Source organism: Camelina sativa, chromosome 7 (assembly GCF_000633955.1).
Source record: "Camelina sativa cultivar DH55 chromosome 7, Cs, whole genome shotgun sequence".
Classification (NCBI taxonomy): domain Eukaryota; kingdom Viridiplantae; phylum Streptophyta; class Magnoliopsida; order Brassicales; family Brassicaceae; genus Camelina; species Camelina sativa.
In genome coordinates, this window is record NC_025691.1 from 21,427,953 (window position 1) to 21,452,048 (window position 24,096).

General features: G+C 35.5%; 3 protein-coding genes and 1 non-coding gene across 8 annotated transcripts; 3 read left to right on the forward strand and 1 right to left on the reverse strand.

Annotated features, from left to right (window-relative positions):
- Positions 1,428–5,255, forward strand: LOC104701827 (carboxypeptidase SOL1-like). Its single transcript, XM_019227749.1, is given in 16 exon segments — positions 1,428–1,654; positions 1,884–1,950; positions 2,058–2,153; positions 2,308–2,338; positions 2,454–2,510; positions 2,696–2,791; positions 2,917–3,039; positions 3,165–3,269; positions 3,422–3,468; positions 3,574–3,699; positions 3,780–3,882; positions 3,960–4,022; positions 4,192–4,275; positions 4,375–4,438; positions 4,748–4,893; positions 4,896–5,255. Coding segments are annotated over 16 exon segments (1,491 nt in total). The 5' UTR covers positions 1,428–1,548; the 3' UTR covers positions 5,073–5,255.
- Positions 5,894–8,081, forward strand: LOC104701828 (probable choline kinase 1). Its single transcript, XM_010417571.1, has 7 exons — positions 5,894–6,553; positions 6,747–6,868; positions 6,957–7,152; positions 7,232–7,349; positions 7,446–7,493; positions 7,580–7,680; positions 7,777–8,081. The coding sequence occupies exons 1-7, from the start codon at positions 6,182–6,184 to the stop codon at positions 7,873–7,875; spliced, it is 1,056 nt and encodes a 351-aa protein (XP_010415873.1). The 5' UTR covers positions 5,894–6,181; the 3' UTR covers positions 7,876–8,081.
- TRNAG-GCC lies at positions 8,101–8,171 on the forward strand. Its single transcript has one exon. It is a non-coding gene; the product is annotated as a tRNA-Gly (tRNA).
- Positions 8,254–16,329, reverse strand: LOC104701829 (type IV inositol polyphosphate 5-phosphatase 3-like). 5 transcript variants are annotated; one of them, XM_010417573.2, is made up of 11 exons: positions 16,132–16,329; positions 13,252–13,546; positions 11,550–11,596; positions 11,288–11,432; positions 11,060–11,203; positions 10,811–10,883; positions 10,553–10,657; positions 9,420–10,428; positions 9,153–9,337; positions 8,958–9,066; positions 8,254–8,864 (listed from the first exon to the last, which is right to left on the reverse strand). In XM_010417573.2, exons 2-11 carry the CDS (start codon positions 13,292–13,294, stop codon positions 8,520–8,522), a joined length of 2,205 nt encoding a protein of 734 aa, XP_010415875.1. In that variant the 5' UTR covers positions 13,295–13,546; positions 16,132–16,329; the 3' UTR covers positions 8,254–8,519. The 5 variants fall into 5 exon arrangements, with proteins under 5 accessions (XP_010415875.1, XP_010415877.1, XP_010415876.1 ...); XM_010417575.1 differs by lacking the exon at positions 13,252–13,546; XM_010417574.1 differs by lacking the exon at positions 13,252–13,546 and having other exon boundaries at positions 11,550–11,630.

The window sequence follows — 24,096 nt, forward strand, 5'->3', positions numbered from 1 at the left end:
AGTACTCTGTAAAAATCAATCTAAATCATCCAAAAATTCAAATTTTAAACCTAAACTATGTGAATTTGACCGATTTTAACATCTATTTAAACGGGGTTAATTAGCGGGTGAACGGTGCTGAGTCACATGACACCATGGCAAACACATAAAATTAAAATAATTCAAAACGACGTCGTTTTGAAGTGAAAACAATATTGACGGTTACAAGGTGGACTCGAACCTGCGGAGCGTACACCACCTAAATTTATCACATACCATTGAGCCATATTAATTCATCGTTTAATAGCTCACAGCGCTTTAATATATCTTTTTCCATTTGTCTCTTCTTCTTACCAGCCGCCGGAACAAAAACTTTAGAATCCAAAAATCAAATTGGAAAAGAAGCCTCTGTTCATAATTTGATTTGTGTTCAGCCTTTCCATAACAATTTGAATCATAAATTGGCAACTCATAATCAAAACTAGAAAGGTTGTCTGATGCGGACCTACGTACAAGCAAGGCAGGTCATATGACCTGGGTAAATTTTTAAATTTCCCTATGGTTATTAAGAAAAAAACACATTTACCCTCATCAATTTTTTTTTTACTTGTGTTTGACCTGGTTTAAAATTCATCCTGGGTCCGCTATTGGTTGTCTCTCCTCTTAATTTGGAAATGACACGAGGTCAATTGCTTCGACGGAGAGAAACCAAACACTTCTCCCCAGATTCCACAGATCCGGAGATTCATCGGCATAGTAGAAGAAGAAACGGTGTTAAATGAACAAAGCGGACGGTTCGCTACAGGAAGTGATGCTTTTTAGAACAATAGTGAGATGGTTGCAGGTAGAGAGGAGAGACGAAGATGACAAGCCCGACAAGATTAAATTATTGCTTTACAGATAACTCTGTTTAATAATGTATCTTACAAAACATAACACAATATGTCGTTGTGTCCCAGTGGTTATAGCGTGAAGTCAATTTTATTTGGGCTTCATCCACCCGAGTTCGAACCCTACAACATTTGATTTTATACAATTTTTAAAACTAAAACGATGTCGTATGGAATTTTTTGCCATGTGTTTGCCACAGTGTCATGTGACTCAGCACCATTAACCCACTAATTAACACCGTTTAAATAGATGTTGAAATCGGCCAAATACACATAGTTTAAGTTTAAAATTTGAATTTTTAGATGACTTAAGTTGATTTTTGCATGGTACTAAAGTTTAAGTATGAAAAAGCATTTGACAAATAGTTGAGGTTGATTTTGGCCGTTTTCCCACTTGTGAAAGAAAATAGTCAACTCCAACAACAAGACTTATTAGAATTTTAACGGGTTAAGTGAATATAATATAGGCCCACTAAGATATAAAAGCCCATAATCCAATCTTTGAAACTTACTCAAGCCCAAGTACTTCAGGGTCAACTCAACGGTCTCTGTCTCCCTCTCCCACTCCCACTGACATTTCCGATAACCCGGCACTACTTTATCGAATCAATCCGAAAGGGAAGTGAGAACCGAGAGAGTGAGACAGAGAGATCTGCGTTTTTTCTTTTCTTTTCTAGATATGATCAAGCTCAGATTCGTCCACCGCCTCCTATTTTTGACGGCGATCTATATCTTCCTTCCTCCGACCGCCGCTCGAGGCGGTCACTCCGACTATATCCACCCAGGTCCGCCGACGTTTTTTTCTTACCTTCAATTTTTCTTTTCTTTTTGGTTACTGTTCGTACCGCACAAATCTGTAGTTTTCTGTTTCCGTCATTAATTGCGCTTGATTTGGTGATAAGTTTAACAATGATCATATTTATTGGTTCAGAATACTAGTTTTAGTTTGAGGTTTATGCATAACTGCTGCATTTAGTGACTTGCTTAATCTGGAATTTGCGTATTAATTTTTAGGTTATGGAAATTTTAGTTTTCATGGTATTGCGAGGAACTTATTTGCTCAAGAAGAGCTTCGACCGAGGTAAAATGTCGTTTAGAGGTTTCAAGCTGTTATTTAGGGATGTCATTATTGTTTTTTTTATTTTTATGTGTGTAATGATGATAACTTTGTTTTCTCATTGTTCAAAGTTTGGAATTAACTCGAGGTTACATGACAAATAATGATCTTGAGAAAGCAATGAAAGATTTTACCAAAAGATGTAGCAAGATCTCGAGATTATACAGGTAATTAATTTCGTACTTGGCTGATACTTGTAATGTTGGAGAAGTCAGTAAATTGTTCTCTCTGTTTTTTTCTTTCTTAAGAGTTCTTCTTATGGTGTTGTTGATTTTTGTTCTTTATTTCTCTCTTTGAGGGTTTTCTGGAACGTGCTTTCAGCATCGGAAAGAGTGTCAATGGATTTCCTTTGGTAATGCCCTCTTAGCTAATCAGAAGTAATTCTTCTGACTTTACAATGTGCATCTCTTAGGAATCAGTATAATTGATGCCTTGTGGTGTTTGTTTCTTGGTTTGTCTTTTTTTAGTGGGTCATAGAGATTTCAGACAGGCCTGGAGAGATAGAGGCTGAACCTGCATTCAAGGTAAAAACATCTGCTCGATTAGCTATATTGGCTATACATGATATCATTTTTAGATATATGATTTTCGCTGGTGAAAGCCTAGATGAAACCTTTATAGTTTAATTTGACTGGGATTCTTTCTGATAGTTGATTGGTAGTGCTTTTATCTTCTTGGAATCTAATTTGTTAAACAAATGGTCACGCAGTACATTGGGAATGTACATGGAGATGAACCTGTAGGGCGTGAGCTCTTAATACGTCTTGCAAACTGGATTTGCGATAACTATAAGAAGGATCCATTGGTATGTGATTTTTTTTGCTTCTTGTCCACCATGCCTTGGCAATGATTTTATTTTTTTCACCCATCTAAAATTGCCTAAGAAAAAGGTTATAGGCAAATACTGATATTGTCCATTTTAATATGCAGGCTCAAATGATTGTAGAAAATGTTCACCTTCATATATTGCCATCATTGAATCCAGATGGCTTTTCAATTAGGAAACGTAATAATGCAAACGATGTTGATTTGAATCGCGACTTCCCTGACCAGGTGATTCTCTGATGGTGACTTCCACACTCAGAAGTAGTATTTTCTTCGATGCTGTGATTTGCATGATTAGTTGATTCAATTTGAAAGTCACGTTTGGCTTGCTTAACTCATACCTAATAATGCAGTTCTTTCCCGTAAATGATGACTTAAGTTTGAGGCAACCTGAAACTAGGGCAATCATGACTTGGCTGAGAGATACACGATTCACAGCGTCGGCTACTCTGCACGGGGTAATTTACCTGACATTTCTCCGTAGCAGACTTGTGCATGTTGTAGCGTCTTAAATATGTCCAATGTGACAGTTTACTTTTAAGAATTTCCAAGGGGTTTTATTATTATCAAGTAAAATCGTGCTTCAGTGCTAAACCTGGTTTTCTTTCAGGGTGCGCTGGTCGCAAATTTTCCATGGGATGGTACGGAGGATAGGAGGTGTCTACTTTCTATTCAAAATGATTTTTTACATAATGCAAAGCTTTTTGCTTTGTCCTTTATGCGATGCAAAAATCATGTAGCTGTTCTGCACCCTTCTTGCAGGAAATACTATTATGGATGTCCTGATGATGAGGCATACCGGTTCTTGGCACGTATATATAGCAAATCTCACCGTAATATGTCTTTGAGCAAAGAATTTAAGGAAGGAATCACAAATGGAGCATCCTGGTATCATATCCAGTACACTCTCTCTATCTTCTGCAACAAATGAGTTTTTAGGTTAATGCTTTATGCAAAACGCTCTACAGGTACCCAATTTATGGTGGTATGCAAGATTGGAATTACATATATGGAGGGTGCTTTGAATTGACTCTGGAAATTAGCGACAACAAGTGGCCTAGAGCCTCAGAGGTCCAATCTTATATACCTATGTGATAACTGTTTCATGCAAAGATAGTTAGCTGATAGAGTTTGCATTTCTTATACAGCTTCCTACCATTTGGGATTACAATAGAAAGAGTATGCTGAATCTTGTTGCAAGCATAGTGAAGGTATTATTTAATCTTTTCTTTAGAACCCAATATGTTTAATCTTGTTGTATCATTTTAGATTGATCCTGTTGAGATTGGTTACATTAATGGAAGTTTGCGCCTTTACTGCCATCGTTATATATAATATTTTTTGTCTTTTGTTAAGTAAGCCCTCATCTCTTGACCTTAGACAGGACTTCATGGACGGATCTTTTCATTAGACCAGGGAAAGCCACTGCCTGGGCTTGTTGTGGTCAAGGGAATTAACTATACGGTATACGCATAGTATCTTGCCTTCTAAAATTTCAAAATAACTAAATCTGGAAAATTTTGTTAGCTCTTAGTTACTCAGCGTAGTCCTTGTGCTGTTCAGGTTAAAGCTCATCAAGAATACGCAGACTACCATCGGTTGCTTGCACCTGGACAGATATATGAAGGTCTGATGCTCTTTCCTCACATTTATTAGCTTAAAATACGTGTGATTATGTTGCAATAGTAACTTGCAATCTCTTTTTTATACTAGGAATCCGATTGAGTTCTTATCAGTATGAAATTAGAGTTGTCCACTATCATGTTATGAGCAGATGATTATTGTTATTACCAGCTCATTTTAGAGATTTATCCTTAAGACCGTGCCACTTACAAATGGACTATTAGCTGTTATAAGTTGACGCTATTTTTGATCTCAACTTCTTTGTTATTGTTGATTACTTGCCTCGTTTTGAGTTTCACTTTCTGATTCGCAGTCACAGCATCATCCCCGGGATACAAACCGAAAACAACAAGTGTTTGGTTAGGTGACAACGCAGTTACCGCTGATTTCATTCTCATCCCAGAAGCAAGCTCCCGAGGCAATCTACTGAGAAGCAACTGTGACTGTAGCTGTAAAAGCTGCGGTCAGCCGCTTGCTGCGGTCAGCCGCTTCTAGCACACTTTTTCACAGAGACAAACAACGGAATCACGCTTACGCTTATCGTGGTTGTAGTGTTCCTGTGTTTTTTGTTGCAAAGAAGGGTGAGATTTAACCTCTTGAAGCAAAAACAATCCTCTAGAAGACCGATAACAGTATGATTTATATAGGTATAATAATAACACAACTCTCTTAATAAGCAAAAAAAAAAAACCATACTTGGAAAATAAAAGTTTGTACTTTATGTATTTGTTTTGGTTGATCTTATCATCATCTTACAAAGCCTTGTAGTACTACGTCAAGAAGTGCAACATTTTCGTAAAGAGAAACGTTCACATCTTAAATGTCAAAGTCAAACGCATATAAGAAGTAAGTAAACAAACATTTTAAAATGTAATAAAATCTATATTTGTTGTTATCCATAGCTTTCATTTAGATTTCGTAAGACGTTTTATAGACATGAAAATATATTTTTCTATCTAATCTGTAAGCAGGTGTACTTTATTTAGAAAGTAGAATTCTGTTTTATTATTAGAAAATCATATTCTTTAAAAAGTTCACTCATTTCCTATAATAGTGATTAGAAATGATACATAGAATCTATTATACTAATTGGACCACTATATGTAGAAACCAATTGGTTTTTATAAATTTAATCACTCTTTTTACTAGTGAAATTTTTACATATGACCTGTTACAAAAAATACACACGGACACAACAGTCACACACTGCTGTCTCGCCGCCAAAGAAAAAAAAAAGAAAAAAAAAAAAGAAAAAAAGAAAAAAGAGAAAGACTATTTAATTTTACATTCGTTGACTTTGACTATTTACAATGACCGCCTCATTACGCCGTTGACTTAGCACGCCCGTAAATAACCACGTGTATTTACCTGATTGGTTCCGACAAAACCGTCGGTCACCATAACCGTTTTTATATAAAAACACCGTCACTCGAAAAAGATCGTATCACATTCGCACACGGGACGAACAACGAAACTACGCATTCTTATCTTTCTGGGTTTTTTTAATTTTATTTATATAAATTTACTCGATTATAAATAAATAAAAAATACCCAGAAACGTAATTTCGTCAAGTTCAAAAATTCAATTCCCAGAATCATTTCTTTCCATAAAAAAAAAGATTCCATAAAGCTTTTTTTTTGTTTGTGTGGATAAATCTTCTCTCTCAGATAGAATCTCATACCCTTCGAATCTTCACCTTTTTTTTTTCTGGGTTTTTTGAGAATATTTGTTTTTTGGGTTGTTAAAATGGCGATCAAAACGAAGACTAGTTTAATCCCGAGTTGTGCATCACCAGAGGATCTAAAACGTGTATTGACAACGTTAGGTTCAAGCTGGGGAGATGTAGTCGAAGATCTAGAGCGGCTTGAGGTTGTTCCTTTAAAAGGAGCTATGACGAACGAGGTTTATCAGATTAATTGGCCTACTTTAAACGGTGGTGGTGAAGATAATGATGTTCATCGGAAAGTTCTCGTTCGGATCTACGGTGACGGCGTTGACCTTTTCTTTAACAGAGATGATGAAATCAAAACCTTTGAGTGTATGTCTCATCATGGTTATGGTCCTAAGCTTCTTGGTCGTTTCTCTGATGGTCGTCTTGAAGAGTTCATCCACGCCAGAGTACGTTTTTTTTCTTTTAATGTTTGATTTTTTGTTTTTTTTTTGTGTTCTTGGCTTTAGGAAAAACAGAGGAAGATAGGTTTTAGTTAGTGATATTGTTTGCGTTTCAAGAAATCAAGATTGGGGATGATATATATATAGAGAGAGAGATTTTGTGTATGACGTAAATTTGTTGGTTTGGTTCGTTCACCAGACTCTTTCTGCAGATGATCTTCGTATAGCTGAAACATCTGGTTTCATTGCTGCGAAGCTAAGAGAGTTTCACATGCTTGATATGCCTGGTCCAAAGAACATCATCCTCTGGGAAAGACTTAGGTACAGAGAAAAAAAACAAATTTTCATTTATTTATTTTGTATAATCAACGTTTCTTGTTAATCTCTATTGTGGGTTTTGTTTTGTCAGGACTTGGCTCAAGGAGGCTAAGAACTTGGCTTCACCAATAGAGACTGATGAGTTTCGGTTGGAAGCTTTGGAAGGTGAAATCAATTTGTTGGAGGATAGATTGACTATGGATGATCAAGAGATTGGTTTCTGTCACAATGATCTTCAGTACGGTAACATCATGATTGATGAAGAGACCAACGCTATTACCATCATAGTAAGCTTTTTTGAACCGAAGCTTTTCCCTTTTTCCATCAAGAAAGTGCTCTGTTTTTTGATAAATCTGATGATTGCAGGACTATGAGTATTCGAGTTTCAACCCAATTGCTTATGACATTGCAAACCACTTTTGTGAAATGGCTGCTAATTATCATTCAGACACTCCTCATGTTCTGGACTACACTCTATATCCAGGTCCATATCATATAAACATCTACTTAATAATATGTTGTTACTCGAGGTATCTCAGAATTTGATTGTGTATATGTGTATAAATGATAAAAAAAACAGGAGAAGAAGAACGGAGAAGGTTCATTAGCACATACCTTGGCTCTACAGGTTTTTTATCCGTTTAACCATTTTATACTTCTTCATACTTTACACATATAAAACTTATTCCTCATCTTTTTTTTTGTTAATCTCAGGGAATGCAACAAGTGAGAAAGAAGTGGAGAGGTTGCTGAATGATGCAGAGAGCTACACTTTAGCAAACCATATCTTCTGGGGCTTATGGGGAATCATCTCGGTTCGTTCTCTCACTCTTTCATTCCTATTTTAAGACACTTTTAGCTATTAATGTTGAAACCAGTACTGATCTCTAGTGTATATTGATGCAAAGCAGGGACATGTGAACAAGATTGAGTTCGATTATACGGAATATGCAAGGCAGAGATTTGAACAGTACTGGCTTAGAAAGCCTTTGCTTCTGGATTTACATTAAAAAAGATGAAGAAGAACAAGACTTGCATTGAATCCCTAGAAAGTTTATCCAAATAGATAAAAGGAAAAAAAGAAAAACTAGGAGACTATCTATATTGCAATTCTTAATTATCTACAGTTCATGTTTTATTCTTTCCTTGTATATATAGAGAGGTTTGTAAACTTTCAAAACACAACATTGAATAAAACTTGTTCTGACGGAAGTTTTTTATAAGGTAAACAAGAAGCACCAGTGGTCTAGTGGTAGAATAGTACCCTGCCACGGTACAGACCCGGGTTCGATTCCCGGCTGGTGCATTTCTCTTTTTGGCCTTGACAGGGAATGGCCTTCTTTTTGCTAATTTTAAAATAACTAGGACTAAGAATAATAATAAGCATGGATGTGAAATGTTCTTGATTTCATTATATATCAACTAAATTTACAACTGTAAAACCAAACACACACAAAAGAAAGAAGATATAAGAATGTAAACGTTTCTCACTGTGATGGGATGCATCAGTATAAAACGACATGAGATTCAAAAACCTATCCGTAGGTAGAAAGAGAATGTCTCTTTCGCCAATACTTCATATGCATTATATATATATATATATGCAATATCAAACACAAACCAAGCACCACGAAATCTCAAAATCTTCTTCGTTTTAAACAAGAACAGCCACAAGTCCCTCGTCTTCAATCTCTGCATCCGTGAATGTCAACGCTCGCTGAAGCTTTCTAGCAGAAAACACCTCCACTTCAGCCATGTATATCGCGGTAACTGGACGATGATCTGAGAATTTCTGTTCGGTTCTCCTGTAATGAACCAACCTCATTCCTTTCCCATAGGATAGTACTCTGTCACACCAAGCTGGTGTTCTCTTCGGTGCCTTTCCATCGTTCCCGGTATACTCATCCGAATTCGCTTGGTACTTATATGTTGGTGGAAAATGTAGAGTTCCTTCTGACCAACCATCAAACGCTCGACCTTTCCTGTATTCCTTTACTAGCTGAAATACATATTCATACGAAAACAAAACATTATGTTCCAAAATATGAGAGAACACATTTTGAGATTGTGTGTGTGACTGTGTATATGTTACCTGATCATATTCAAGTAACTGGGACCATTCTCTCTTGGAAATGAGGTCTCTAGTTTTCTCATATGATAAGTTAAGCCGATAGTTGAGATCTCCTAACCAGATTATTCTTCTGCAAAGAGGTGAAACACACAAGTAAAGTAAAACATATGTATAAAAACCAAAATATTCGTAAAAGAGTAAAAAAACAAGACCTACTCGTGATCATAGATAAGCTTGGGAAGTCCAAGAGCTGAGACAGAGTGGAAGACTGTTCTTTTATGTATCTCGTGTACATCAGCATTCCTCTTGATCTGATCAACCTCTCTTTCCCCTGCCGTTAAATGCGTGCATATGAAACAGAAGAACGTCTGGTTTATCGACATGCTCACAGACACAGCTCCCTACAGACCATTTCAGAGTTTTGAATATATTGTAACATAAATTTGATGGATGCATATATATCTAAGCTTTTTTTATATATACCTTGTTACCAATATATCCCATTACGCCAACTCCAACGGTAGAGACTCGTACGTTTTGAATGTGTTTTCTCAGGCTTCGTTTAACCCAAATGGTCAAAAGAATCCCAACCATTTGTTTACTCACTAGCCTCACATAAGCCGGTCTTCGTTTCCTCTCCATTAGTAACTTCAGGTCCATTTCCGCTAGAGCCAATACCTCCTCCGGGATCCCGTTGTTGCTTCCGGCCACAGACTTAAACGAACTGTAAGCCTTGAAAGACTTTGCTGTTCTCAAAGACTTCGTTGTCTTTATGGACGGCTGTCTATCGAGAACACAAGACGGTCCTAACATGTTCAAAGGCGGCTCAGGCCAGCTCAAACCGATCCGTTCTTTCCCACTTAACATCCGATTCAACGTCCTCATACCGGTTTCAGCACTATACTCACTGTTCATCCTCTCCCTCACCGTCTTCATTGGCGGCTGTCTATCTAACATGGTCAACGGTGGCTCAGGCCAGCTCAAACCCATCCGTTCTTTCCCACTTAACATCCGCTTAAGCGTTTCAATATCATTTTGAGTAGAATCCTCCTTAGAGCTATCATCAACGCGTAAACAGATTTGTCTGTCTAGCTTCTTCGGAGACGAGAACTGTCTCTTGATCTCAACAACCGGTAAGCCAGTATTGGGATCAACAAGAGTCTTGACTTCACCGATAACACCACCGTCATGTTTCAGCGCCCAGAGCCTATCGGCTTCCTCTTCTTCTTCATCGTCCTCGTCAATGGGATGAATCTCAACACCAGTATCGCTATCACTCTCGAAAGCTACTTCTTCCTCTATAACATCATGTGTTTCCTCAAAAGGTTTAAACCTTCCAGGAGATGGTGGATCACTGTAACTTTTCACCGCAGAGAGTTTTGGTCTAACTCTGTTCAATGCTTCTCTAATGACTTCTTCCCATTTAGCAACGGGACGGTTATCTTCAGCTCCAAGAATGTTTCCAGCATTCAAAGGTACAATCTCTTGTAAACTTTCATACCCAACAAAAACAAAACAAGAAAACATAAATTAAAAAATCCTCTAACACAAGAACATAAATATTGAACAGAGTTGGTTTTGTCCATGTCGTTAGAAAAGTCAAAATTATTATATACCCAAGAACGTAGATATCAGCTGGTTGATTAATTTCAATCCAGTCATCGATGTCAAGATCAGATGGTGGTGAGATTCCTCCAACGTTCCACGTACCAACACATACTCTGCACACAAATTCCGACATGTTAGGGTCTCCTTTTACCCAACCAACAACAAAAAAATATTTACATATCGAAAAAGATACTATATAAAAAATCCGAATCTATATATTATATAGTACTATATAAAAAATACAAAAAAAAAAAAAAGAACTGTACCTTATTTCTTTGTTGTTAATGTACTGTGCTCTTAATGTTTCTGAATTCCTTCTTCGTAACTTCATTGGAGCATCTGGACCAACCAAAATAAAAAATTAAAGATTCACAAATTTGTATCTTTTTTTTTTTTTTTCAGTTTGTTAAAAAAGATTTTGAAATTCCAACAAAGGGATCTTGAAAAACCAAGAAAACACCCCACACTGAATCTCACACTGATCATTATAACTACCTATGCAATTTCCGCATTACCATTGCTTATAAACTCAGCAGCGGCTTTGGCTGCGTCTACAACAGTAGCCGAAGCCGCGGCGATGGCGTCCTCAGCGTTCTCACAAACCTTGGATGATGATTCTCTTTCCCTCGACCTAGATTCTCTACCACCATCACCACTACCTGTTATATAAAACCGGTTTATATAACCGGAAAAAAATAAATAACCGGTGAACATCATCAGAGGAGAGGAGAGAGAGAGAGGACCTTCTTCATCGGAGCTAGAAGCATCATCGTCGTTAACTTGTCGAGCATCTTCGTTTTCGGATTCGTCTTCACTATCAGCACCATACTCAGGATCTCTACCACTTATGTTCAACCACTTTCTCATCACCAACTTTGCCCATAATCTCTGTATATATGTATATCCACACACTCAATATCATCAGAAACCTTATAACCCAAATCAGCTTTTTACCTTTTCTTTTTCAGACAAGAAAATCTTTAAAAAGACACCCAAAAAAAGTACCTGGGATTTCTGACGATGGGTTTTCTTCATTATTCCGGTAGGTTCAACTGGAGACATGGAAAATATATAATCTTCAAAATTCTTCACAAAAAAAAGGAGAGAAATTATTTTTATATAAATAAAGAGGAAAGTGATGAAACTTTTTTTTTATAAATCTTGATTTTTTATATATATTTTTTTTGCCAGACTATAAATCCAAAATTACTTGAAAGAGTTGGGAAACAACGCGTGAGTCAGTCCTCGTCTTTCTTTTCATCATTTTATGTAAGAATTTTTTTAAAAAAATAATTGCGTAACAATAATGTTTTTTTTTTCTCACGTTATGGTCAATTTTTTTTTGTTTTAATAATCAAATTCAAAGTTTTAGACTGATTTTGGAAACTTATGGAAAAAAAAACAGGATATTTATATTATTTTTAAAAAATATCTACAATGATTAATTATGATGATTAAAATAAAACTATAGGAATATCCGGATTTGGGTCTCTAATTATTTTATAAGATAACGTAGAACTAGTTTGTTACTACGTTATGGTGATCGCGATGGCTTTTCATTGATATATTCTTATTGGCCACTATAAAACGAGTTTACATTTTATAAAGATTAGTAAAGAAGTTTTAAACTATGCACACTAGGGGTGCCGGGTGTGCATAATACTGGACTTGGTGTAACAACTCTCTCACGGGATCTTGACATAAACTAATTGGTCGCAGGCTCTCATCAGCCATTTGGATTTTTACTTTTGGACCGCCACTTAACAACTGCTTCTACAAATATTAAAATGAGTTATGTTATGTGTTACGTATTCGTTGATAGTTATTTAACTATAGATATTCACATTATTAACGTGGTAAGTTATTAATCAGGTGTTTCAATTAAACAAATAAAAAGTTAATCGAGAAATTAGTGGGAAAATCAGAAGTGGTGGCCAGCAGGTGGTGGTGGTGGTGGTGTGGCTCGTATGCTTAGTGGGTAATATAATAATAGCCGAGCAAGAAAGGTGAGATCACATATCAACAAGATGGTTCAAACGTGAATATACGGGAATGTTTTGTTTTCTTGTTAATTTTTTTCTTTATAAATATAAGAATCAGGATAAGATAAGAGTTAAAGATTTACATTGTGTTTATTCTTATAATTAATTATGTATTTGTGTTTATTATTATGATTAATTATGTATTTGTTGATGTGTATTTGAATTTGCATGTTTTTTGATATCAAGTTTTGTATATGGTATTGAATTACTACTATATATCGTGTCAATAACTCAAGTGGTAAAAATTTCAGACAAAACCTAGAGATTATCAGTTCATATGATAATTTAAAAAAAAATCAGATAAAAATATTAGTCTTAAGAAAATGTATGAGCATATATATAGACCCAATCACCCAAATCCATTACGATATTTTACAAAAACAACTTTGGATATTTTCTTCGGTTCCTATTCGGGTACTTGATTTGGGTTTGTTCAGTTCTCATATTTATAATTCATATTGATATCCATACAAATCGGTTTGGATACCATTTAGTTCAGGTAAATTTGCGTAGAGTACTTAAGGTTAAGGTTAGGAAATTGTGTGCATGATTTGCGAAAAGCATAAACATATATGACCATAATCATAACTATTAGAGAAAAAAAAACATAAAACCCATCAAAATTAGACCAAGAATATGAAAAGTAAGTTTTATATTCGAGATACCAAAAAGAACGCAAGTACATGGAGCCGCCGCCACCCGCCACATTGGTCGATAATGTGTAAAAGCAATCTATAAAAAAATCCGGTCCGGAAGCCCGATTAGAGTCCCCCGGTTACTGGATAAGGTCATCGGGTCGGTGTGGTGTGGTGCGGTGCGGGACCCCAAAAAATAACACGGACCACGGAAGAAGCCTACGAAGGAGTTTTTTGGACTCTATTGGGTCCACCCACTTTTAACTAGACTTGGCTCTACGTGTTGTACCCCAACCCTATTTGTTTCATAGCTTCCAATTCTCACCTAAAATCCAAATCAATTTTAATCAACCAATTAATTTTACTCAAATTTTTCCTTTAATTCTATATTTGACACAAGTTTATATCACAACAAATGTTCATTCAATAATACATTATCTCTTCAAAGATATTTTTTCATATTAAATATAAAGTTTAATCCTACATCAATCAACTATCATATACTTTTTCATATACAGTAAAGTATACAGAAAAATGTGCATTCAATTAAATAACTTATATATATGTGTACACACATCACTCCTACTAAAATGTTATATTTTTAGTCACTTTTTACAGAAAAATGCAGATTACTTTTTTTAATATATTTTTTTTAAATAGAAAAGTGAAACGTTTAATTGGGTTGTGGTAGTTATTAGTTATTACAGTTCACTAATTCAATGTTTATTTTTGAATAGTGTGTTGTGTTGACTAAAAGAAGGAAGGAAATAGACTCACTTTTTTTTTCCTTTTAGTGATAATTGGATGAATAATATTTGCAAAAATAGTATCCTCTTTATACCAACACAAAATAGGTTTAAAATGATATATACTTAATTCGTTAAAATCAAGAAGAAAAAAAAGTAGATGTTGTAATAAACATAACACGTCTAATGTGTTGGAAAAATGAGGGTGCAAGTCCCATACTTCATTCTTCATCATCATTGATGTTTTCGTAAACAAAAGAAAAAGAAATTATTTATTGGTATCTATTCTATTAAGTTTCATATAACCCCAAACAACAAAACATTGCTACAGAAACATGTTTCTTTTCTTTGGAATTTATAGCACATTTAATATATCAACATATGTTTAGGCTATCCCCTTAGCCAATATATATAAACAAGTAGAAAGTTTTTTTTTTTAACGAGATGTATTCAAAAGGAAAAAATATCGACGATGATGGGTCAGTGACGAAAGAACAAAAAAATAAAAGAGCAAAAAAAAAAAAACAAAGAAAAAAAGATAAATTAAGAGAGAATAGAGATAAAATAGATCATAAGGAAAAGAAAACATGTTTGGTCCCTTTTGGGATCACATCAATCTTGACTAGAATCCACATTCCACAATATACGATTACGCAATGGTCGACTCAAGAATTTTTAGCCAGTCACATACATTGTTATATTTTGATATGATATTTATATGATAAGATAACATCTCAAGTTTAAACAATGGATAATCCTCATAACACAAAAATAATTTTTATTTCTAAATTAAGTATATCAATTCTAAAGTTTTTAAAATAACATTATATTTCAAACTTTCAACTTAAATTTTAGTATTAAAATATGAATCAAAATTTAACTTTTAATCTTCAAAATTAAACCTTAAATTCTAAACACTATACTTTATCCCCTAAACTAATAATATATAATCCAAAACTAACTTTTTTAGAAAAAATATTATTATTTTATAATTTTGGAAGATTGTAGAATGTATGATGTAAACATCCACAATTTTTAATGATATTCTAGCATATTTTCTAATAAAATTCATTAAAACGTAATTAGATGGTTTTAATATGAATTTTTGACATATTTTCTTATGAAATTCATTAAAACGTAATTATAAAGATATTTTTTTGAAATGAAAAGATGAGTTATACTTTAATTTCAAAGATATTTACAAGTTTCGTACTGACGTTATCTACGTAGGTCATTTCAGAAATTAATCCAAACTTTTACTGATATTTTTTTGTCTTTTCATGCTAGCTAGTGGGAGTATATATGCCACTTTAAACTCAACTTTATGTGAATTCGAACTCACTCATATTGAAAACGACACGAAAGATTAAAATTTATAGTCAAATCAACTAGTGTCTTCAGATGACATCTCCGTTTTAGCTGAATTAATTTTCCATTAACTTTATATTTGTTTAAGGAAGATGACTAAAATATTTAAAAAAAATCGCTCGTCTAAACAAAAGACTTCAGAATTTTCTCTTTTAAAGAAGTTAGAACAATATGGGGGAAAGACTAAAAAACAAAAATCACATAATAGCAAAAGCTATGATACGCAAGTTTTATCTACCAATAGTTTTGCCAACAACATATATTCTCTCATATTAGAGAGATTGTGTAGATAACGAAAAAAGTACAATACAAGTGACTAAATATAACCTTTATTTTAGGAATATATGGTCCCAAATAACACAGTAACTCACTGTTCTTCTCTGTTTTCACTTGTTTTATTCCTTGTGTTTTAGACTTTAGATAATGTTCACACAAATATTCCATATCCGAGGTCGACAAAAAAAAATATATATATATACCATATCCATTTTGAAGTTAAAAAATTCGAATGTTTAGTTTTGTTACATAGAACGTAATGATGAATTAACCAAATTGGTAATGTTTATTGGACACGAAGAAAAAAAGTGTTCAGAAATTGGATCTCAATAACTGAAACATTTTCTCGTCTCAATTAAACAATAGTTTTTTAATTATTTTTATGTCACTTTTATTTTGATCAACGACAAATTTCATTAAATAATAAATTTTGTGGTCAGATTAAACCTATCCAAACGAGAGAGAGAAGTAAAGAAAAAATCTAAAATACAATAAAATAATGAGATACAGATGAAAGTACCTGTAACTGTGAGGCTGGCTCCGTGTCCGTGCTGAAGAGATGACGAAACCGAAGAATAAGAGAAGAAGACGACGAGAACAGAAACACGAAAGAACGAAGGCACTTAATGCTTCTTTGGGTGTCTTGTGAATGTGAATGTGAGCTTTTTTTTTTTTGGAAGGTCGAGAAAAAAAAACAAATCTCTTTCTTGCTCTGACCCTATTGCTTCTCCATTTATATTGTGTTTACGTTCACATGTTATTTCATATTTTTTTTAATTATATATCTCATAGATTTCTTACAATGTACACGTTTCTGCCACGTGTTTCTTCTAAGAAAGCTTTCATCTTTTCTTTTCTTTTTCATTCTCAAAAGTAAAAGTTTTTTTTTCCAATCGACCTCGAAGTTTCTTACCCTTTCATAGGACCCGGTCCTTTTCATACAAGATGGTAATTGTATTGCATTATTATTGTTTTGTTTGGCTCTAATTTTTATTTTTATTGTTGTTGTAGAAGACAATTTTTTTTTTTTTTTTTGACAACGTAGAAGACAAATTTTATAAATATCGAAAACGATATATGATGGAAATGTTTATGAATATTAGCTTCTATTTTTGTATTATTTAACATCACCGAAGATGTGTTTTTTCTTCTTTTTTTTTTTTTCTTTTTTCTAATTTAGGTGCATTGTGGGTATAATTTGTTTAGGATTAAAAAGTCAAAATTAGGTTTCCCATTTCTAGATCCGTCGTCCAACCAACAAGAAATATGGGGTTCAGCTATTATTATTAGGGGAATATAAACATAAACTTTAAAGAATTATAAGGAAAGAAGAAAATGAAGGTGTACTAGTTTTAAAAGATATCTATGAAAACTACTTTTGCAAGAAAAAAGAAAAAATATATAAACTATTTGTGGGGTTAAAATTACCTTAATTTACTGAAGAATACAAAGTAATTTCCAAGAACTGGCTGAAAAATTGATATTTGAAAACATTTTTAATAATGTTTTAAAATGTTTGTTTTGTTGGTGCAATACTCCAATTAGCAGTACCATAAACCTGTTTAAGTAGAAATATTTGGTAAATAATGACAAATTAGTTAAGGGGAGATTACAAAAGATTACCAACTAGTCAACTACACCTTTTTACACTATTTTTGTTTTTAACGTCAAAAAAAGTTGGAACATAACTTTTTTCCTCGTGAGTGACAGACAACTGGTAAAACAGATATTTCAAAGGTAAAATAGTGTTACTAAACGCCATTCACATCACTTGTTTAACAGGCGAAGAAACAAAAAGAAATAAACCGGTGGCCGATGGAGACATTTTCGCCTGTTTGGACCTCCGGTTTTTGTAACCACAACAGCTTTTATGGTACATGTTACCACATGTCATTTGACGTCAACCCTCAAAAAATAAGTCCAAATATTGATTCGTTGTTCATTGTTGTCGTGTCCAATGTTTATTTGATCTGTGATTAATATAAACTTTAAGACCATAGTTGATCTCGTTATTACCGGAAGAGGAGAGGATCGATATATGAACTATTAAGGAGGAGACTTGTCTTACGTTATACATACTCCATTTTTTAAACTTATCTCTACAGCGATGATTACGCCCTCGTTCAGTATTTCACATACCTATCACCGAATGATAAAGATTAATATCATAGCTTAACGCAAAACATATAGTTACACACTTAAGATTAATATCATAGCTTAACGCAAAACATATAGTTACACACTTATGTTGGTATTTTCTTATTGGCAAGAGACCAAGATAGTGGTAACATTTTGGAACGTTTATCAAACTTGTCGATCGCCCAACATAATCTTGCAACTTATGTCTTAGCCGAATACAGCCTAAATACTGTTAGGTTTTGTGACCACTAATCTCAATCTAAGCATCTATTAAATCAGTGTACTACGAGGGAACAATATTAAATTCTGATGCTAATCAATCACTAAATTATGAAAGAATTACTCAAATGTTATCCAAAAGTTGGTTTATTACTCATATCTATAATTTTTTTGAAAATTACTCAAATATTTAGTGTCCTGGGTGTAATTACAATTTACCTCTTGGGTTTTGTTTTTCGATTTTGGTCAGAACAAAAAAAAAAAACAAATCAACAAATTAAAATACACATCAAATATGATTTAACATGTCATTAAGCAGTTTTTTTTCAGATCAACATTTATTTTTTCTTGTTTATATCAAAGAGAGGGAAAGTGAACAGTTTTCACTGTTCACAAACCGCCAATACTAAAAAAAAAAACAAACTCTTCTTCGTCGTCTCTCGTCGCCGGTCACACCTGTCATTGTCCACTCTGTCGCCGTCAATCTCTCGTCGTCATCTCTCGCCATATTTGCTCGCTCTCTCTCTATTCATCGTCGCACTCACTCTCTTCGTCGTCGCACTCTCTTTCTTCGTCGTCGCTCTCTCTCTCTCTCTCTCTTTGTCGTCTTCGTCTTCGTTTAAACGCTCTGGTATGTGTCAAATGTTTAGTTTCGAGTTTTCCGGCTGAATGTGGGTTTTTATCGATGATTTATGGCTGATTGTCGCCGTCTCTAATGACGGCTGGTTTGTTAGATCTATTCGATTCGATGGCTGATTTGTTTGTTGATATGGCTGAGTTACAGCTGAGTTTTGTATTGGTGACTGAGTTATTTTGTGCTTTAGGTCTGAGTTATGTATTTGTGGTTGAGCTATGTTATGCTTTGTGTATGAGTTTGTTTTATGTTATGGCTGATTTATTTTATGATTTACTTATGAATTATATTATTTATCAGATGTCGATGGTGATTATTTCTGAAAAACAAGCAAGGGATTACCCCCCAAGACTATACGTTGAAGGAAACTCTAATCTAGAGTTTAGAGAATTTAATACCAATTTCAGGATGGGAGATTTCCCTACGATTAGAGAATCAATAGGACATGATGCATGGGATGAAACGAAGAAAGTACCTATTGGAATAATCTCTAAGCTAGTTTGATAGCCAATTCGTCTGGTCTGGTAAGGTTGTACATTTCCTACTATGTAACCAGTTAAGGGTACATAAGAAGGAGCTTTGGTTTGTGGTCGGTGGTCAACCTATCAGGTTTGGGTTGAATGAATTTGCTCATGTCACGGGGTTAAACATAGACCCAATGCCGACATAACGGGTTGAACTTGAAGAGGAACACAAAGCGTTCTTCAGACTTTTGCAAGTGCCTGGTGGGGAAGGTCCATCATTAAATGAACTCAGGGAAGCATTAAAAGTGTGCCGGGGATGGAAAATCCCTAATCATCGTAAATGGTTGGGGCTGTTGCTTCTTCAACACATTGGACTTTATGGTTTGCATCATAACTCTAGAATTCCATATGAAAGTGCGAAAAGAGTTTTTGATGATGAAGCCATGAAGACTTATTCGTGGGGTCGGTCAGCATTTGAAGCTCTTGTTGATTCTATAAAGATGTTGAAACCTACGGGAAAGTCGTACACCTTGAGTGGTTTTACACCCGTGTTACAGGCTTGGGCGTATGAGTCCATCAAATGCTTTGGAGATCGGTTTGGGAATGCAACAAAATAAAAAAATGGTGGCATACCGTTGCTTCAATGGGGTGGAAACCGTACACGTTCAACGCTAGAAACCGTAATTGCTGAAGAGATCAAAGTGCTTGGTGAGGTAAGGTTTTTAAGTCACGACTGAGGTATGACTTAGTGATGGCTGAGTTAATGTTTTGTGTTGACTAATTTATGTTTTAGTGATGGCTGAGTTAAAACTTACTGATGGGTTTCATAATCTCTTATGTAACAGCTGCGTTTGACTAAAATGGTTCTGAAGGATGATGTAAGCGAGCTATTTCATACGTGGCCAGGTCAAGAAGCTGACCCTGCACTTGATCCAAGACATACATGAGGGTAAGTTTGTAAAAGGTTTTTGGGATGTTAAGGGGAGTGATAAGAAGAAAAAGCGAGAAGCTAAAACAAATGTTGAGTCTGAATCTCCTCTCGAAAAAAAGCAGACAGTCCAGAAGGTGGACGTTTCAAACAGTCAGGGTGGTGAATCTGGTGAAGGAGCTGCACAGAAGAGGAAGAAGAAGAAGAAAGGAATAAAGGTAAGTGATATGGTGTATAGTGTGTTTATATTATATGTAATCTTTTGTTAGCTTGTTTACGACGGTTTATGTATTTGTTTCAGTGTGCTAGTGAGGAGGAAGATGCTGGAGAAGATGGGTCGGTTGCAACTATCGTTGACTTGGTGTCTAATTTAACCTCAAGGTTTGACACTTTTGAAAAAAACATTGCTCTGGATCTGGAGAATAAGATTGGAGACAGAATTGAAAAGAGGATGAATGAAAGGATTGATACCAGATTTGGATTTGTTGAGAGTGAACTCAAACAGATGAAAGAGCTCGTGCTTTCCATGGGTGTTGGGCAAACTGACCAAAACACTTATGATGCGTGTTCAAATTTCAAAATAACGAGCCTATTACCAATAAACCTTCGGGAAAATCTACAGACACCAAAAGGTCCACCAGTCATTCCAGGAAAAAAGCAAGAAAACTACTCTGTCAACAGTCCTCCGATAATGTCTGATTTATCTTAATTTTATGGCTGATTTTCTAGGATGTTTAGGTTGAGTTATCATTATCTGAATTATGTTCGCTATGTCATACAGGTAGATGGCAGTGGGTTGGCTGGGTTCAGTAGGAATCTGAATAAAGAGTTTGATAAAGATGATCCTCTTAATTTTGTTGAGAAGTCTCCAACTGCTATGAAACCAAATCAACGGCTGAACACGTGGAAAAATGCCAAAGATGCAAAGAAGGACAAAGAATTAGATGCAAAGAAGGCCAAAGAGGTTGCAGCAAAGAAGGCCAAATATGAGGCGGCGGCTGCAAAGAAGGCCAAAGAGTTGGCGGCAAAGAAGGTCAAAGAGTTGGCGGAAAAGAAAGTTGGAGATAATCCGCAAAAGAGAAGAGGTAGAAAGACTACTAAGCCTACTGCCGTGAAGCCGTTGCAATTTGTAGAACCTGTTTTGAATGAGGGAGAAGCCGAAGCTGGTGCAAAAGCTGATGCAAACGCTGGTGCCAACGCTGCTGACAGCAGTATATGTGATATGACAGCCGAGTTAATGGCTGAAAACGATGTCCTTGAACCTGAATCTGAGGATGATGAGGAGGAAAAGATTATGCTTGATAGAATTAAAGCTTTAAGGCTGGAGAGTGTTAAGTTGTCCCCGGATGGAAGTGCATTGAATACACAACAAGCTACACAAGCGAGAATTTTTCCTTATATTGGAGACAACGGACTGACGTGCATGAGGAAGAACTCTGTACCTGGAGCTGGAATATATGATCCTCTGGCACCGGTTGATCTGATCAAGTTGAAAAAACCTTTGGAGTACCTAAAGACATCCGAGTATGACCCTTTAGACCCTTGTTAATCACAGCTTGTTAACATTATATTAACCTGTCCTTATTTGTTTCTTAGGGATACACCATTAGGCAAGTCAACACCAAATATTGAATTCTATAGGACTCTCATCACTGAAAGAAAGAACTGGCCAGTGAAGCATGATACATTTGGGTGGCTGTTTGATGAAGTAAGTTTAACTTGATGTCTGAGTTATTATGTTTACGGCTGAGATATACTGACTTGACGGCTGAGTAATAATGTTTACGGCTGAGATATAATACATAATGACTGAGTTGTTAGTGTTGGCGGCGGAGTTATAATACATAATAGCTGATTTGTTATTGTTTACGACTGACTTATATTACATTATGGTTGAGTTGCTGTTCTTTACTCAGTTTTCTGTTTTACAGCACATGGGCGCGTTTATGAGACTCCTCAGTATTAGGTACAACCGAGATCCATTCCATATCACAACAAACGCATTGGAGTTGTAGACCCGTGGTTCACCAGANTGCTTGATAGAATTAAAGCTTTAAGGCTGGAGAGTGTTAAGTTGTCCCCGGATGGAAGTGCATTGAATACACAACAAGCTACACAAGCGAGAATTTTTCCTTATATTGGAGACAACGGACTGACGTGCATGAGGAAGAACTCTGTACCTGGAGCTGGAATATATGATCCTCTGGCACCGGTTGATCTGATCAAGTTGAAAAAACCTTTGGAGTACCTAAAGACAGCCGAGTATGACCCTTTAGACCCTTGTTAATCACAGCTTGTTAACATTATATTAACCTGTCCTTATTTGTTTCTTAGGGATACACCATTAGGCAAGTCAACACCAAATATTGAATTCTATAGGACTCTCATCACTGAAAGAAAGAACTGGCCAGTGAAGCATGATACATTTGGGTGGCTGTTTGATGAAGTAAGTTTAACTTGATGTCTGAGTTATTATGTTTACGGCTGAGATATACTGACTTGACGGCTGAGTAATAATGTTTACGGCTGAGATATAATACATAATGACTGAGTTGTTAGTGTTGGCGGCGGAGTTATAATACATAATAGCTGATTTGTTATTGTTTACGACTGACTTATATTACATTATGGTTGAGTTGCTGTTCTTTACTCAGTTTTCTGTTTTACAGCACATGGGCGCGTTTATGAGACTCCTCAGTATTAGGTACAACCGAGATCCATTCCATATCACAACAAACGCATTGGAGTTGTAGACCCGTGGTTCACCAGAACGATGGTTCACCAGAACGATGGTTCGTGACTATGCTCAGTTCGAGATGAAACNTGTTGATCTGATCAAGTTGAAAAAACCTTTGGAGTACCTAAAGACATCCGAGTATGACCCTTTAGACCCTTGTTAATCACAGCTTGTTAACATTATATTAACCTGTCCTTATTTGTTTCTTAGGGATACACCATTAGGCAAGTCAACACCAAATATTGAATTCTATAGGACTCTCATCACTGAAAGAAAGAACTGGCCAGTGAAGCATGATACATTTGGGTGGCTGTTTGATGAAGTAAGTTTAACTTGATGTCTGAGTTATTATGTTTACGGCTGAGATATACTGACTTGACGGCTGAGTAATAATGTTTACGGCTGAGATATAATACATAATGACTGAGTTGTTAGTGTTGGCGGCGGAGTTATAATACATAATAGCTGATTTGTTATTGTTTACGACTGACTTATATTACATTATGGTTGAGTTGCTGTTCTTTACTCAGTTTTCTGTTTTACAGCACATGGGCGCGTTTATGAGACTCCTCAGTATTAGGTACAACCGAGATCCATTCCATATCACAACAAACGCATTGGAGTTGTAGACCCGTGGTTCACCAGAACGATGGTTCACCAGAACGATGGTTCGTGACTATGCTCAGTTCGAGATGAAACCCAAACTGTTTAAATTCAATGGCAACTGTTACGAAGAGTTAGTTAAAGGTTTGATACCTTCAGATCAACCGACTAATTTGAAGTGGATAGAAGATGTGGATCACCTGTATAATGCTCCACAAATTGGAGGCAATCACTGGGTGGCGCTGCACGTGGATCTCATCAGAAGGCATATTGATTGCTATGATAGCATCGTGGGTCAAGCAAACAAAGACAGTGATATTAGAATGATGAATGCTTGTAGGGCGTTTGCGTGGATGATTCCAGCAATGATGAAAGAGAACGTTCCTGACAAATGGCGTACACCTACTTTCAGTCAGTTCAGTTTCAGGAGGAAGAATGTCTCCAAGGTCCCTCAAAACGTACAGGTTAGTGACTGTGGCGTGTACGCTCTAAAGTTTGTAGAATGTCAAGCGCTTGGTTTGACTTTCGATGGCATATATGATCAAAATATCCAAGCTATACGGGTTAAAATGACAGCATAAATCTACGATGAGGCACCTGATTTTATGAGTAAGGTTAAATAAGAAAGAATTACGTCCTTCGTTTCGTTTCTTTTGGTAAGAATTGTACTATGATATGTAAAACATTTGGATTTCTTTTGGTAGGAATTGTACTTGGATTTGTAAAACTTTGATTTGTCTATTTTCAAAATTATGGCTGAT